The 18,698-nt window shown below is 37.2% G+C and overlaps 1 protein-coding gene across 2 annotated transcripts; it reads left to right on the forward strand.

Moving 5' to 3' along the window:
* Positions 1-3,995: 3,995 nt before the first annotated feature.
* Positions 3,996-18,489, forward strand: ankrd10b (ankyrin repeat domain 10b). Of its 2 annotated transcripts, XM_030124576.1 has the most exons (6): positions 3,997-4,341; positions 5,152-5,304; positions 6,628-6,719; positions 14,425-14,690; positions 15,781-15,888; positions 17,892-18,489. In XM_030124576.1, exons 1-6 carry the CDS (start codon positions 4,144-4,146, stop codon positions 18,110-18,112), a joined length of 1,038 nt encoding a protein of 345 aa, XP_029980436.1. In that variant the 5' UTR covers positions 3,997-4,143; the 3' UTR covers positions 18,113-18,489. The 2 variants fall into 2 exon arrangements, with proteins under 2 accessions (XP_029980437.1, XP_029980436.1); XM_030124577.1 differs by lacking the exon at positions 15,781-15,888 and having other exon boundaries at positions 3,996-4,341.
* The last annotated feature ends 209 nt before the right edge of the window (positions 18,490-18,698 follow it).

Below are 18,698 nucleotides of genomic sequence, written 5' to 3' on the forward strand. Positions count from 1 at the left end.
ATAAAGTGTTTCATCTTGTGCTGTTCTGTAAAAGATGCAACAGGCTTTTTCCTTTCATTGCATTAGTTTCTGAATAACTATTTCATATGTGATTCATGCAGGAGAAAGGCATCTCCTAAAGCTGCACAGCCATCATACTTTGATTGAAATGTACTTTATTGATCTCTAACACTTTATTTTAAGTTTTATAATAATAACCTACTATATATAAATAATTTTTGGAGGAATGATGAATAATAGTCATGCGTTGTATTCTGTACTTTAGTGCGTACAGACTCCAGTAATATGTGTTGCATCCATCCACTGGAGCATTTTGAGTCATACTTAAAAAGATAAAACCTCTGTTGAATGATTATCAAATACTTTTAATATCTGCAGTTGAAAAAAAAAAAATCAATGTTTAACTGTACCAACATATATGGACAAACAGTAAAAGGACATCTCTTTATACTTTACTTTATACTTAGTTATAAGCTGCCTCTTTATGAAATGTTTGAAGAAATGGAACAGAATCAGTTATGGTGAGGTTGTAGAATAAATATTTTTGTGTTGCCACTCTTTTTTTTTTTTTTTTACTTTCTTAGACATGAGCATCAGTCCTTGGTGTGTTTTGTATTTCAGTATACATGGACAGTCTATTGACTCTTGCTTGTTTTCTTGGCATTTGAAGGATATTGACATCCTCTGTTTGTTCACAGGTCCTGAAAGTGACTAAAGATCCAAGGCTCCTCCTTTTATCTTGTGCCGTCATGTTCTGTTGTGTTGTATGTCTGTGTTGGAAGAAAGACACACGCGATTATACACAGTGTAGCGTGGTATTTGCCTTCTCCTATTTTAACACCAGCCCATAAAAAGTTTACTGAGAGCCCTCCCTTCTGCTTTCATCAGCATATCACTTGGAGCTCCTATTATGCAAATGAAATTCATTTCATTTCATTTGTTTGTTTATTTCGAGTATTTACAGAAATCACTGCCCTATAAACCATATGTAAATGGAAAACACAAGCATATCCAGACAAAATTACAGTCACAAATTTGATCAACAGCACTCTGATAATGAGAAGAGTAAGTAAAGCTTTCCTGTTCTGTGCTGTTTTTTGAAGTTCTTTTTATTCTTCAGTGTGATTCGCCAGCTTAGATGAGTCAAATTGCCAAAATTTGAGAGCTCAGTGTTGGGAAATTTGCTTGAAGCTTCAATAGTTGTACTCTGTGTTCCAACCATCTTTTCAGGATGCTCAAAGTAGTCTTTAAATACAGATAAAATGACAGACATCTCACATCCTTCAAGTGAACTGACCATACATGATGGAATTCCCATGCAATTTCATTTAATTTCAATGTATCTACTGCACCTTAAATGATATTGAGATCAGCCAGAAGCAAAATCTACCTACATTCCCACATAAAATATTAATACTTGAAAGCAGCAGTGAACAGAGATGCAGAGCCAAATTTAAAAACCAAATGGAGGGAATGGATCCCAAAAGCTACTGGATGCCCAACAACATTAATAATGAATATAGCCACGTATGCAGTCATTAGTGGGGTCCAAGCCCATGAAGCAACACTTTGACACAGGGAATATAAAACTGATCCATCATTGTGGATAAGTGCAGATAGAACCTGCAGCATCTGCTGCTGAAAAGGCATCTTACAACCTTCCTCTGAAACACTGTCAATTTGGGTAAAAGCTACTGATTGAAACCGAATGTTTCTGTGCGCCTCTACACCCTCATCAAATCTATTAAGTTTGATAAAGTGTTAATGATTTATGCATTTCTTCTATTTGGCAGGGATTTCACCTTAACCTCAGTATTAAATAATGTAACACAACTCTGACACATGATGTAAATTGCTGAAACAAGAAAAATACAATTGTAACTAGAAAAGCAGAGCGCAGACCTCCGCCAAGGCAGATCAGTGGGCCCCCGTGGCCCCCCCACCCCCGATCACCACCAAAATTTAATCATTTGTTCCTTGTGCCAGTATCAACATTTCCTGAAATTTTCATCCAAATCCGTCCATAACTTTTTGAGTTATCTTGCACACGGACAGACAGACAAACAAACAAAAAGACAAACCAAAGCCGGCAAAAACATAACCTCCTTGGCGGAGGTAATTATATGTTTGGTTGTTCACATGCTGAACACCTAACCTGTAGCCTTCATAGATTGTTGTGGGTTTATTTTGTGAATAACACAGACATTATATCTAAGTATAAGTCCACCCCTCAGCATTGGACAAATGTCCCAAACTGTGCCACACAAATATACCCTTTGTCCCACATTTGGTTTGTTGGGATGTGATCACTTTAAAAACATCATGTACAGACTGTTGAAGTCTTAGGCCGCCATTAGTTTTGTTGTTTTAATTTCTCAGTGCCTGTATCAAGATACAACCTGAATATACAATATTGTAAAATAGAAAATCCAGAAAAAACAGTATCTACAGAACACAAGTAACATATACAGTATGTAGTGTAATCTCCTTTTGCACTTCACAAGAAATCTTATGAAGACAATATGAGACACACTGTGCTTCTTATGGTGTTTTATATAATGTTTCAATCAGAGCATATCAAATTTCTTATTGTATGGGCAAGCATTTGTCAGTATAGAGGTCACACTATATACTGACTTTTGTCAATAGAATTGTTTGTGTGTTAATACTGTGCATATACTTCCTGGATTTTCCCTGCGTTTTCAGACGGCTTAGGTGGTGTCTGGGTTTCAGTTTGCTGAAGACTTAGGGACACGAGTGGAACAATGACAGGTCAAGGAAAAGCTATTTAGTTAATATCGCTCTCCATATTAATTTTACATTTGTCTTAGGAGTCCTCTATCTATCTATCTATCTATCTGACTTTAAGAATAATTCTTAACCTACCCCTGATTTTCTTGAATGTAATTGTAAATTGTTTGCCAACATCAGGCGCTCTCATCAAATAACTTGTCACCACTTTGTCACTACTTTTATTACGATAGTGATGCATCATCTTTGATTTTCAATTACTTGACCTTAGGCCCTTTTCCACCAAAAGCCCAGGAACTTTATTACCAGGAACTTATTTACCAGGAACTTATTTGGGGTAAAAGAGTTCGTGGTAATTGCGTTTCCACCGCACCCCAAAGTTCAGGGTAATTTATTCAGATCAGGTTGATGATGTATGAGGGAGCAGTAACAGAACCTGTAGTCCAGTTCATGTACATTCACAAACTAACCTCTAGCACAATTAAATGGCACAGTATTTAAGTGGACAGGTTGGGTTTAATGTTTTACTGGTTGTTGAATCACTTAATCCATCTGGAATACATTTTAAATGAAGTTAACCATCATTACATATCCTTAATTAGTATTTAAACATGGTAGAACATGTATTTTCAACTTCTCTTTCCTTAAACTCAATCACATCTAACTTTAAGTGTGATGGATGGTTCTGTTTCATTTCTATTGTTTAATTTATTGTCATTAACATTTTCATAACAGCTTTGGCAATAACGCCCAACACTACTTGCAGCAGTGCCTATTAACACTTTTACTGTCTGTAAAAGCTCTGACTACCTGTTACACTTTTTTGTTTGTGTAATCCACCCATGTAATGTAAGAAGAGTGTAATGTAAGAGCGCAATGTAAATGCTTTACTTTTATGTTTTTCTGCCCCCTAGTGGGCAAATATAATTACTACTAGATCTGATTCCGCTCCATGATCCAGTCCGTCTATTCTACCAGTGGATTAGAATTTAAAGTATCATAAAATGGAAATAGCCTCGTGAAGTAAATCATATCAAATCTACACTTAAAAGCAGTATTTACGTAAAAGTGCTTGGTTACACCCCACCTCTGTTGCCCATGTGGTGGCGGTAAAACTCCCCAGTGGTAACAAAGGAAAAACCCCAGGAACAGGAGAACAAAAGCCGGGGCTCAGATGTGATCCAGTCCGGGATTTGCGGCTCACTCGGCGCTTCTCAAATTTCACTTCGGCGCGTGCTCTTCCCTGTCTGCTTTGTGTTGTCAGGCAGAAACACACACCAGCCAGGGCGGCGTGTGTCCTCAAACACAGGCTCCCTATCCGCCGCGGCAGACACGCACTTTTACCCCATCCACCGTCAATACTCACCCGCTAAACAGCCGAGCGACGCCACGATGTCGGTGGGACTGGAGTCTGGATTCTCGAGTGAGGAGGTGCTGACCGCCCGCTTCCCCCTCCACCGGGCGTGCAGGGATGGAGATGTCGGTGCCTTGTGCTCCCTTCTTCAGTGCACCTCAAACCCGGCTGACCTTAATGTGGAGGACACCTTCTACGGCTGGACGCCCATTCATTGGGCCGCTCATTTCGGAAAGGTATCCCTCTTTTGTTTGTTTATCCCGACTAGAGTATCTCCAATGGAAAATTTGTGGAAACTGTGTCCAAAATGAGCGCTCTCCGACATGAGCCTCCTCTCCTCGGCCATTTCCTGATTTAACTGTTAGCTGATGAGACCATAAAGCAGCTGGAAGCAGACAGCGAACCGTTAGCAACATTACATCCACATTTACTCCCAGAAAACTCATTTCTCTTTGCGTGAATTAAAACATAATGTGTAGGAATAATTAGTAGAGTTTAGTTGCAGTTGAAAATAGTTTGAGTTTGGGCAGTAATAATGTAAATGGCCGACGAATGAGCAAACAAAGAAACTAACCTAACGAGAAACATCTGCTAGCTTAAAACCACTTCTGCCATTTTAACCAAAGCTAGCCATATTCATCAATCTAATCCTAGTCAAATGAACAACTGGTGTTGCGGAAATAATTAACATTGTAAAAGAATGGCATCTGCGCTATAGGTGACTATTTTTGCGCCAGATAAGAATATGTGCAATTGCTTGAAATAACTCCACTTGTAGGTGTTTGAAGTGTGGATTTACAAGCTGTTAGATTGTCTCACTCACCCACGCTTAACTACTCACCTCCACATTTGTTGTACTCTACACCTAGGGCAGGGCAGACCTACAGTTTGCACAAAAAATGGATGCATGCCCAAAGCTGTGAAAATCTTCTTCACACAATAGTGTTTCATTTTTGTTGCCTTTGACTAGCTACTTCACTTGTCTTTACCTGCCCGTTGGCTGAATTTAAAGTAATTGCTCTGTATTGCTTTTGTTTTTATTACAGCTGGAGTGTGTGATGCGTCTGGTTCAGGTGGGCTGTGGTGTCAATGCTGTAACCTCCAGGTTTGCACAGACACCCACTCACATTGCTGCATTTGGGGGCCACCCTGAGTGCTTATTATGGCTACTCCAAGCTGGTGCAGATATTAACAGACAGGTGGGACATCAGATACACACACCACACAAACTCTGAAATAAGCTATTCAGTTGAAAGTCGGTGCTGCTGTCATGGATGTTTACAGGAATTGTCTTGCTCATGAGGAAGCACAGAGTACTTACTTAGGCAAGTCAAACAGCAGACAGGTTAAGACTGTAGATTATCAGGCTGGGTACTGACATGCCATGCTCTTACAACCCCACCCGAGTAGCTTAGATGCTATTGAAAAAAATACATTAGTAGTTTTGACACTGTATGTCAATACCAAAACCTTATGAGTGCAAGTACATTCAGCACACATCCACAGCTTTTGTATGTATTTAATGAGATTATGTTAAACGGCTTAAAGTTGTTGTAATTTGGTGATACATTATGTCTGAGAGGTCAAAGATGGTGCTGAAACTGACTAATTTCCGTTTTTGAGTATATGGATTAAAGTATTGATCAGGAACTAGTATTAGTATTTGTATTGGTGTAAAAAATATTTAAACAATACCCAGCCCTAATGCATTTGAATAATCCTTACCAACAAAACGTTAAATTAACGAAACACATTTACAGTAACAAAATTCAAATTCACACATGCAAATGCGTGAGTGAAAAAGAGCACAGCAGTGTGTGCTGTTGAGCTTGGACTGATCCCATCAGTGAGGATCATTCCGACTGCAGGGTCATGACCCTTTAAGTGTACTGTTGCTGCTTAGTCCTTAACACCTGACTCATATTCTAATAATATGAATCTGTCACATTTTGAAGAGTGGGGGAACTCAAGCTGTTTGGTTTTCATCTTTTTATGTCATCCTCTCTTTTGTGTACTTCCATGCACAGACTCAGCCACTGGGGATATATTTTATGCACTGCTGCACCACTGAGAGAAATTGGATTTTTAGGTCACAGTGACATAATATGTTGTCGTCATCATGAAATGTAGTTGTGTGTGATGATGGTATACGTGACTATCTCCCTCCTGTTGGATTTACTTTGACTGGAGGAGTGTTAGGTCTGCTACTTAGGCTCTGCCAACATTACATTGTGGTCAGAGCCTTCTCAGTGTATGCATTTTTCTTTCCATCTGCCTGATTGTTATGTCACTGTAAATGCGTGGGTGGTAGTGAAGTCTGGGTGAAAAGTTCAGGCTCTTCTGTTTCACCCTGTTTCCATTCCTGCAGCCTGATTTTCAACCACTGTAGTAAAACAAGCAGACAAAACCTTTTCTGAAACTCAGTCATATATTTCTTTGTAACTAACTTAGATAGCATATTGGCTCATGCTGCTGTTGTTATGCTGAGTACAGTCATGGTTTTGTTTCTTATCATCTCTTAGGACTATGTGGGCGAGACGCCCATCCACAAGGCTGCTCGTGCGGGCAGTCTGGGCTGTATCAACGCTCTCTTGATTCAGGGAGCGAAAGCTGAGTAAGTCCTGTGATCAAACCTGTGTCCCCATTTTTTTTTCTTTTGCACTATTCAACATCTCAGACACACCTTTACAAGGGATCACCACCAAACTCAAACGGGAGGAGAGCGGAAACTCCATTATTAAATTTGTTTGTATAAGTAAGGTTACTAGAAGGACCTACAAATTATCCATGTAGGTCTGACTGACTTTGTGAAATATTAAGATAAGAATTTCCAAGAAGGTGGGATGATTAATTTGCGGACATTTTCTTTGAATATAAACATTAAACATAACATGACATGCATACAAAAACGTAATTAAGTCTAAAGAGAATGTGCTAAAAGAAAACATAAATCAGCTGAAGCAAATTTCGCTGTAATAAATGAGAAGTATACTGAACCGAAGGTAGAATTACACTTAATGCCACACAATATAACGCCGCCTTGTGATACTCCCTTGTGTTCCATTATTGTGTTAAAATCATATTATTGTGACATGATTATATTATTGCTAATGATAGTGAAGCCGTTTAGTGTATAGCACGAATGCTTGACTGTCGTTATTAGCTCACTTGCTCGCTCGTTGCTAGTTTTCTGTGGTATTTGTAGAACAGTTATGACGTGTGTTGTTAAATATATTTGGTGGTGCCCCCTTGAAAATGTGACATTTTGTTAATCCTTGAAATTGTTGTTTATTATTGCAACAATTAGCATTAAGTTGTCCTATGTGAGTGTAATAATTTTATCAGATGGGTTTGTATTGATTCATGAATGATTTTAGTTGCATTCAGCAGAGACTTGAATTTCAATATAGTTATGAGGAACTAAAATATAGAATTTTTAACAGAAAAAAAACATAATTTTCCAAGATTCTTGCCTTCGGTGCTCATTAACTGCTTTTTCATTGCAAAACATTTATTACACATTCATGAGGGCAACTTAATGTAAAAGTTGAAAAAATTTGTTATTAGCCTACTAGGCCATATTGCATGATCTTTGTTAAATCTAGAGTGTGGTTTTCTTTGTTAACATTTGTTTTGGTTACTGTCTTACATACATAGCTTGACTGAATGACCAAATGCACATTATTTTTCTTTTCTGAAACTTACTTACCATCAGAGAGTAAACACATCTGTTGCATAGGATGAAAATGTGTAGATTAAACATGTATTTAGTTTAATGTAGGTCAAATTGATTTGGCTGCTGTTGTTTTAGTGCTGTTGGACTTGAGCACTGATACAGAGATACTGGGTATTAGATTATATATTTAACTGTTTCCAGACTGCTTGTTTCCTAGTGATGTTTTGTACTCTGTAAATGATTAACTGAGCGCAGTGGTTGAACTTAGCCACACCTTAACAGTTGGCAGCTGCTTTTGTGCTAGGGCAGAATGACTGCATTTATAGAATACTTTTGTCACTACTTCACTCACTTTACAATAAACGAGGAAACAAACTATTATTTTCTTTTGTTAAATATAGAGGCAAAGCCAAGTCAAATGACTGTGATACCTGTTTCCACTTTGGGTATCCTGAGAGGTTTGGACAATAATTAAGTTTGTTCGTTAACAGCAAAGCTCAAGCACAATTTTCACCGACTGCATAGTCTCATGTTATACAATTAAGCAAATTTAATATTATATATTTGTAGTCTAACACATTTAAGTTACAGGTTAAATACTGTGTACTAGTATTATGATACTGTATCTAGTACTCAAGTTACAGTATCTTACTAATGCATATATCAATTTTGTAATGTGTTAATGGTTTCTTTTGGTTAAATCATCACTGTATATTTGCAGTTTCATTCTTTGCAACAGGTTTTACACTTCTGACACCACTGATTTTTAAACGGCAACACTAACAGGGAGTTTATAGATGTAAATTTTCCTATGGGGAGGTTTTCTATATTTTCATTGTGTCATAACTGAAGTATTTTTTCAAGTGAGCTACTTAACCAATATATGCTATCACTAAAAAGTCAAACTAAAGCTTTTTGCTGAATTCATCAGACACTTGGTCCAGTGAGACAAAAAAATAAGTTGAATGATCTGTACTTTTAAATCTGAGTCACCAGTTATTACAGTTTCTGTAATGAATTGAATTCCAACGTGTTTCAGAGTTTGCTCAAAAGCAAGTGTTACTCTGCATCTATTTTTGTTGGATTACTTATTGGCTGCTGAAAAAAAATGTAGAAATGTTTTGTTAGTCATTGTACCCACACAATTGGCTTGATCAGTCATTAGCTTTTTTTAGTGACATAAACCCCTTGGTTACATCGGCTAATTTGGCAGAACAAACAGACTGTGTATTAATAAATGTTCCACTCACGTTGAGGTCCTGTAATGTGCATTTGGTTATCAGCTGATCAGTTTTTATCTGTAAGTAATGAAAATGATATGTGATTTTTTTTTCCCCTTTGCAGATGACAGATACTGTAGTTAGTTTTAATCATTATCAGGTTATTTTTGTTAATTTATTAGTAATGTAATGGAGCACATCTGGGAGAGACACTAAAGGACACTGAGTGGGAATGAGGCTCATGACAAAATACTTTTAAATTGTCAGAATATTTTATTTTATTTTAGGCAGTTTTTCTCAAATGTTTTACAATTTAAAAAATAGCTGATCTAAAAATGGTTTCTCATATTATCAACCAAACAATTCATGTGTCTTTAATTTAAATATAGACTTGTAATGCATCATATACTTTCCTATATTTCCATTAGCTTGGAAAAAAAATGCAACAGATCTGCCATTTAGATTAATTAATAATTTTACAAATTGGCATACAGCTGTGCAGATGTATTTTAGGGTCTTGCGTATAAAAATCTGTGCCATACTAATTCTTATTTTAAAAATAGTATACATTATGAATATGTCCTAGATTTAGAATTAAGCTCAAATGTAACGTTATAGCAAATACACAGGTCCAAATACTGTTAATTTTATTTTTTAAGTTTTAGGATAAACTGGGAAAAAAAATGCAGATTTATATCCCTGAAAATCAATGATAAAGATTTACTCTGTTTTATATATCATCCTATTTATCAGTGAACTTGTACAACAGTAACATGTTATTTTTACAAACATAAAGCAGTATGATTAAATCTGACCTAAATGCATTTCAGCGCTAGGTGTACGTGACCTTCTCCTTTTGTCTTACATTTTTTTGTGTTGTCCATCATCTTTCAGAGTTTCTGAAGGAAACGGTCCTTTCAAAAATACATTTTTAAATCTGCTACATGAAAAAAGGGCATTTCCTTTTTCCTTTGCTACCGTTGTCTGAAGGGGAGGCCTTTCTTGATGTTGACTGGTTCAAACCTGATCCAGATTTTCTCTTTTTTTTAACTTGACGATTTTCCAGGACATCTGCTGAATCTCAAGTTCTTCTCCAGCATCAATCTAATTCACTGGATTTTACATGAGTGGTGACACACTCCTAACTTTAAAGAAGATTTCTTTGGCCTGAAATTCACAACAGGATCCTGACAGAAGTGTCTGGACCACAGTGACAGTTGTGTATCCTGAGACTTGAAGATACAGATGACCTACAGATGACTTTGTCTTCTTGTAACGTGGACTGGTGCTAAGAAGAAACTTCTTGTAGTAATGATGCTTTCAAAAAGGCACGTTTTAATGGAATCTATTTTGTTCCAGTATCAATGAAGATACGCTTGAGAAACGAGTATTTGTTTGCTTTTTAAAAATAATATTAAAATTACTGGTGACTGTATTCACATCTACAGTGGACTTGCTTCCTATTGTGATGGTGTATTCAGTGACTTGAACAGTCTGCTACTGCACCCTGTTAAAAGATAGAAGAAGACTAAGGACTTAATACAGCACATCAATGATCTGGACATTGAACGTCAGTCTTTTTTTTTTTTTTTTTTTTTGCCAACCACGGTTGTTTTGGTCATGAAAATTCTCTGCTCTGGTTCTTGACGTCCTCTGCCAGATTTCTTGCTCTCTTCCTCCACACCATGGGGGCACTTCTTACTTCCATCTTTTATTAGTCACCTCACTATGTAATTCTATAAGACTTGTGTATTACAGTAATTCAATTTTCATTCCTACAGTTAAAGGCAAAGTTGTCATTTTGTCACAACCTAACAAGATTTAATTAAAGTAATGTATCCTAAAAAGAAAATTAGATTTATCTTCAGTGGTTTTAATAGAAATCTTAATATATATTAAACTCCAAAAACATTTACATCAACATTTATTATCTGTCAGGACACTAATTAAAATGATTTTTGGTAGAACTTGTCATGAGCCTCAGTTGGTAAGGTGGTCTATTGCAGGCTAGCCTCAGGCAGGACAGATTTTAGAGGCTGTTGGTAATGAGAAAAGGGCAGAGACAAAGGCTTAGAGCAGCTGAGTGAGAAGGCTTAGATTTGTGTAGCTACATGTTATGAACTATTAACTGTGTAATGCTAACCATCATCCTGTTGCAATGGTTATTCACTGTCATTTCACTGTACAGAATATTTAACCTTTATACCAAGAAATGTTTTATTTTGTATGTCACAGTATTAACCCTATTCAATATTATAGTCTGTTTTGACATCTATTCTTTGTCACCTTTTCCTTTATGAAAGTGACAATAAGTTACAAAAAAAGTTTTCTATACTGTTAACAGAAACAGAACCATACGTCTTAATGTTTTGCAGCCATTGAATTGGAAATGACTTGGTTTTTTCAAGTAATCCTAGAAAGGGGGAGAATAGACACTGCTGAGTCTGCCCCGTTCCCTGGGATAGCCGCACTGTTGTGGCATTGAGTGTTCTCACTATCGCTTCCTATCTACACACTGGCAAACTGTTGAGGTATTTCTTGCGGTGATTGGTTTTAATGCTAGGTTTTTTAATGAATCAAAACTAAAGTTTTATACCTGCATGCTTTGCTTATTATCCATGATTGTTCCTGTATCTAGCTTTTGATTTTATTTTGTACTATTATTTGTTTTTGATTTTGTGAACTAACCATAGGAGCCCTTTATATGGACAGGTTTAATCACGTGAGTCACATGTCAACATGTAGCATGATAATAGGCTGCCTCTGGAAGGTTAGATGATAGTTAGAGAAGATACATATTGTGCTTAGGACGGAAAAGCAAAGCATACCAGGCATTTACAAAGAATTAACGCTTCCTTTGAACATTTCACTCAATAACCTAGTTAATCAGTCAACTCCGGTTTTGTGTTTTGTTGAAATTGTGTAAGCTGTAGATGTCAGGTCTCACTAAAGGAATGACCATTTTAATTTTAGTGAATGTTACCTGTCAGTTATTAGAGTAAAATAACAATTTAGGTTGTGAAGTAAAGAATTAAATTAAGGTTAAACATGGAGTTTGAGCTCTGGAGAGTTGCTAATTTCATGTAACAGTGAGTTTTCTGAACATAGCATTTGCTTTTTCATCTCATTAGAACAGAATGTGATTTTAGTGTTCAGCCATTTGAAACGGACTAATCATGTGAGTCTTACCCAAAGATCTGTTGGGGTCAGAAACCCGCCTCACTTTATATTTCAACCTGCCCACTGTAAAACTGGGCTAATATGAGTAAGAATCCTGATCTTTTCTGCTAATGGGTCGTTAAACATGACCTTTTACTGTGCAGGTTTAATGTTGAATTACAGAGTTTAGGAGACAGATGGGATTTGGGTTTAAGTCAGGTTAAAGGCCACAGTGGACTGCCCTCCAAAATTTCGAACACATACTAACATATTGGACCTATAATACGATGGTTTAAAAATAAAACATTGCTTCTAAAGACTTCGTTCATGGACTTTTGCTGTTTTGAGATTCGACCAAGAAGAGTTATATTCCTTACAGTGAGACCAAGCCATCTACTTTACTATAAAATGGTTTCCACTATAAAAGTAAATTCTGGTCAAAATCTCATGGAAGCGTTAATTTGAAGGGGACGGGTAATATGCAACAAGTTATTGTGTGATTTTTACTTTTTGTTTTTTATAATCTTTGATTCTTTATAAGAATGTTTTGTCATGTGCACTAGTCCTTGAAATGTTTCTTTTTTGCACAATTGTTTAGACAAAAATGCAGAGAAAGAACAACTTGTATCCAAAATGAATGACCAGACAGTCGCAGTGCAGCTGTTGTATGGGAGTGAATGTCACTTGATTTGGGCAACCTATATTGTCAGTGCAGATTGTCGTCACCTGTTACGTATACTGATATGTGTCTAAAATTCCCTGCAGGTGTTTCTCCAGCACATCTCTAATAGTTGGAAAAAGCCTGGAACATTTCCAGAAGTCCCAGTTCTTTGACAAAGACTTGTTGTTTGCTTGGAGAACTCATTTTGCAGTTCGATGACACTGAGAACAAGTACACTATTGTTTCATAACTGGCCAGTAGAGGAGAGAAAAATTCTCATCATTAAGCTGAAAAGCTCCTATTGGTTACTGGGATACATTCTGCCCACCCTACAAAAAGTTCACGGGCATTTATTTTCTACACAATTCTTGTCACAGGGGTAAAAGTAAACTTCACTGTATGATATCAGAGACTTTATGTACTAAATTAATGATTAACTCATTAATAATCCAGCCACCTTGCATAAAACTGTTTGATATTTTGCAGCCTGGTGACATTGCTTCCATACATAATGCTGTTTACATGTCTGCATTTTGACTACATCATTGCACTGTTTGCTCATTCATCATTCCACTCAAAATCACCTTATCCCTGCTGCAACTTGATGTGATTAACATAACTGAACGTTATAAAGAGAACTGAATGTTTGTAGAGACGCAACACATTTTCTTCATAATCTTCATCTGCTTTTAATGGAAGACCCTGCCTTGCCTTGTTTTCAGAAGAAGACCTCAGGATTTCTGATGCTTCAGGACTACCATTTGTCCTTCTGTCATCAACCTGCTTGAGCTTGTTTCTGTCAAGTTTACACTGAAGATACAGTGCTCCATCACCTGATCCTGGGCTCTGAGGAGAACTGCTTTCTGAAATTCCCACAAGAATTGCACAATCTTGCTCTTCCAGGCCCTGTTAAAACCTTCAATATTCAGCAGCACAGCTCTTTTAATTCCATCTTTGTCTTCCACATCACACACAACTTCATCATATTAAGTTATCCAGTCATGAAGAGTATACTGCTGTCTTTTTAAATTTTCCTGCTCAGACTTGAAACATGGCTGCACCGTTCCCTGTTATTTGGATGCCGTACTGAGCTCCTTGAGCAGCATCACTGAATTATGAATAATGTCTCTCAGCCTCTGCAAAATACTCCTTGATGATCGTGTTTCTCCTGCTCCAACAGATATCATCCACAAGAACTCCTCTCCTTTGTGTTCACTTATGATGCACACACTTCCGACTCTTTACCCACATATTGCCATAAGCTGAAGCATACTTTCTGTTGTCTTAATCACATCATTTTGCAGCAGACACGTTTCCTTCATTATCTGGAAACTGTTTAAGTTCTGTGAAAGACACAAATGATCCAAAAGGGATCAGTCGTCATCTGTCACAAAGATGACGAAAAGGATGTGGCAGATTAGAGCAGGGCAGGTTGTTTCTATACATCTGTGTGCTTGTGTCCGTCTGTATGTGCGAGTATTTGCTTAATGAGTCTGTATGTGTATGCCTGTGTGTGCGCTTGGGTGTGTCTTATTTTGTCTTTTGTGTGAAACAAACATGCAGTGTAGGTTTTCTAACACTCTGTCTTCCCGTTCCCGTGCAGTATGAGGAATGCCAGTGGGCTGACTGCTGCTGACCTTGCCCACGCCCAGGGATTCCAGGAGTGTGCTGAGATTCTCTCCAATGCCCAGAACTTCCAACAAAACATGGCTCAGTCCCATAACGGGGCTTTTCAGAATGGCATGGCTCAGAATGGGGGTCACAATCACCCAACCATCCAGGGACGCAGCTTCTTGAATGGCATGCCCAACAGAAAGAGATCGTTTGATGGCATCGAAGCTAACCCAGTGAAGAAGGCTAGGCCTAATGGTAGGTTACAGTGTGACTCAGTTATTATTTTTTAGCTTACTTTGAAAGTGTCTTTAAAAGCAAGGTTTACGCTTGAACAAACTACTGTTAGTAAAGGCTGTGCGATATGACCAAACTCTCCTCTACACACCATGATGAACCACATTTTCTCTAAATTTAATACATAAATTCTATAACATTACCCCAGTTATTTTTTTACATTCTGAGTCATGTACTTAAATAATAAATAGTACTTCATTATATCATATTTCATTTTTCCACCTTTTATTTAACACAAATTGAAATCTATGTAAATTGTGTTATTTATGTAATAAATCTAAAATAAAATACATATATAGTTTAATTCTACAACAAATAATGATTTTTTACCAAATGGTGCATCAGCATCTGATTTGAGGGTTTGCTCAGAGCCCCAGCTACACCTTTTGTGGCTACGTTAACTTTCCTGTTCTGTGGGGTTAGGGTGTCTGAACGTCTTGTGTTGGTAGTGTAATAGTTCAGTATTGTTTGTGAGAGCTCGCCTGCAGTCCATTTCCATGTGCTTGTCAGACTTCATCTACTTAAGTCACATTCATTAGGTGGAAGTAGCCCCTCTTACGTATGAGCTCCTCGTTTTTTTTGTTGTTTTTTTTGTTTTTTTGGCTCATCCGGGTCCGTGTCCTGTTTACTCTCTTCCTTTGCATTGCCATCGTGCAAACTTCCTGTTTGCAGTATGCAGTATGGAAGAAAGCGAAATGTCATCCACATGAAACAATACTGCTGTGAAGAATGTGATTAGGGAAAATAATGAATGTAATCAAATTTATAAATTATTTTTTCTATTGTCAGGTAATGTATTCATATATGTATTCTTTTATAATTGTATCGCACAGCCTTACTGTTCTCAGTCACTGTGCATAAAAGAATTACTAATATAGAGTGCTTAGTGAGGTTATGTTGTGAAAGAATTATTAAAGTTTTACCATACTCTAATCTTAATACTGTGAGCATTAGATCTTAACTGTTATTTTGGTATTTAGAGGTTATATAACAAAAAAAAAACTAGCCAGCTTTCATTACATTGTTTGTTTATGCATTTCTTTGGTCGTAGGTTTGGGTATGCCACCAGAGTTTCTGAATGGAAATGGGCCACTGGGTGGTGCTCAACACAACCAGATGGAAAGCATGAATGTGGAGCTGGCAGCTACTGTAAGCTCAGGTGGGCCAGGACCTTTAGCATTTGGGTTGAATGGGTTTTCAACCCCGCAGGGGCCAGGGCCCATGGATCAGTGTGAGGACTTGGGGGGGCAGGACAGTTCATGTTCGGCATCTAAAGAGCTGGAGGTCATCACTGTGGCATCAATGCAGACCCCATGTCGCTGCACCAACTCGTATGCCTATCTGTAGGGGGGTTTATGTGTGCAGCAGCACCACATTCTCATGTTCCAATTGTGCAGTATATCTTTTTGGTATTGCCAGGCTGTTTTTTGCATATTATATGCAAACAGGCATTTGTATGTTTTGATTGGTAGTATGCTACGTTTGAAAGATGTATAGCTGTGTGTACACTGTATTTTATACTTCTCCTTGTATCTGATTATATTTGGACAGATAAAAGTAAGGATTTTTTTTTTGTTACACACATGTTTTAAGTTATACAGATAATTGTGTAATCTGTAATATTAACGATCATAATACTGTAAAAGGATAATTTTTGTTTTGCACAATTATACAGGAATGTTGTAGATAACACAAAGCAATTGGCATTCCCTGGACACAATTGTCACCACTGCCAGTACAGGTCAGGATACAAATTGTTGCAATGCATTGTTATTCATTGTTGCATTAAGGCAACAATGAATAACAATTGAGAATTTGTAGTTTTTAATCAATCAAAGATAAAATTTGTTTTAAAAGGATTGCCTAAGATCTCTAATGGCATTCAGTGTAGAAATGCCTCCAAATGTTTTCTGCTTACATACATTAGCTGATGCTCTGTTATGTTTAAGAATCGCCTAATGCCAAAGCATATCCTAACATGAATGTAGCTTGTAAAGTATAAACAATTCACTGTGCAGCTTTTCAGTAGTTGTAGACGTGTCCTAAGGTTTAGAGGTCTGAAGGGTTGGAGTTTGGTTCTTCCTATTTTCTTTTGTGTTCATTTTAGCTGTATGCTTTGATTCTCAAGAATGGTGAATATTCACTGTGTGTGTGTGCAAAGAACTTTTGTTCTTCAAGCAACAAGCAGAGCTTACCCCTCTGGGTGTTGTATAATGTCCTCCCTGATGAAATGGGCAATTGATGATTTTACAATCAGTTCTGAATAAACAGTACTGCTCAAGAAAGTTTGCTTGGGTTTCTAATCCTTGGCAAGAAGCCTTACTTCTTGAGCTGTATTGAATAGTTAAGCTATTACTTCATGTATATTTGCAGCATTTATAGATGAAAGAAAAATATTTCATTGTCTTTTGTAGTGGTATGTTACATGGCCAGTTCTGTCTGTTTTATTTGTTTCACATGCCAGAGGTTGCATCATTTTAATTGGATTGTCCAATACTTAGTACTGAGCAGGATCAGCTTTGTATTGAATATGTAAAAATAATTAAATGTTGATACATTTCCTGAATGTCACTGTGGTGGACTTTGTGTTTTTCTTAATGTAATATGTTGTATCCATCATGTCATGCCTGTCATTTTCAATGGCCTGTGATATGTATAAGATAATATAGAATAGCTATGACATTAATGCTAAACGTTAAACGTAAAGATGTTGATATCTGTAACTTAATTCACTTCTGTTTGTTCATTGCTCATGACATGCCTGCAGGACATAAGATTCTTGACACAGCAGCTTAAATACCATTTGAAAAAAACTAGGTCACCGTGCCACGGAGCACAAACTGTATGTTAAAATAACTACAGATCAGGATCTGACCTATTTAAAAGAAGGTCAAAACTTGTGGAATTGCGTAAGGCCCTGGAACATTTTTTGCATTGGTTACCCTGGTGTGTAATCCAAAAGGTTCAGGCACATTTATTTTCAAGAATGACAACATAACATCAAAATGAATTAATAACTAGTTTATGGCACCTTTTTAATAATTGTGCAAAACAAAATCAGTTTTCTGCCTTTACTGCCTTAGTATTTTGAAGTAGCAGGAATATGGTCGTATTGATTGCATATGTATTCCCTTTAACTATTTTTGTCATTTACGGTGACAGGTGAAAGACTCCATGAGGATTTTTCCTTAAATGGCCACAATCAACCTCAACTTCCATTTGAGTGTGTCCCAGCAGCAGAAATAAATCGGCACATCTGCAGTGACTCATTTGAGATCAACAGTACAGCAGGCAGCCAGGTGGAGCATCAGAAGTCTGTGAAAGCAGAGCAATTGTACGACCATGCCCTCTTCAGCACCCTGCTACTTTACCATGGATCCTAGAGTACAAAGGACCTGTGTGACATGCCCTCCTTTCTGCCTAATATTATGTAAACTTCAAAACAGAATTAATTTGCCTTAAACCATTGAGTGGTCCAGTTCTTTGCTGACATTTCGTATTGAAAAGGGCAGGCCCATCATGGATGGACAAGACACTTTACTTGTTTGAGAAAAAAACGTTAATTTTGCTTGTGGTGTTGAAGAGAAAGTTTGTTTGACCTTTGATCAGTGTTAAATTGTAAATAGCCTTGTTCTAATGTACACTAATATGGGCATCTGTATTGAGCCACTGCCAATACTTACGTTTTGTTTGTTTCTGCTAGAAGTGGAGATATACTCCTGATTTGTTGATGTTAATAAATAAATGTAGAACCTGTATCTGTTTTTCGTCATTGAAGTCTTTTAATAAGTGTTCCTTCATGAATAAATCGGAATGTACTCCAGATGTGAAGATCTCTGATAGTATACTTAAAAACCCATGTATTACATTTATTTACAGAACCGTATAACATTAATGCAGTTCTCGTGTATCCGGCCGTTTTATAAAGTTCAATTGTTGAAAAACTTGGACTGAAGAAGCTGCCCCATT

The sequence above is a fragment of the Sphaeramia orbicularis genome, chromosome 21, assembly GCF_902148855.1.
Source record: "Sphaeramia orbicularis chromosome 21, fSphaOr1.1, whole genome shotgun sequence".
Taxonomy (NCBI): domain Eukaryota; kingdom Metazoa; phylum Chordata; class Actinopteri; order Kurtiformes; family Apogonidae; genus Sphaeramia; species Sphaeramia orbicularis.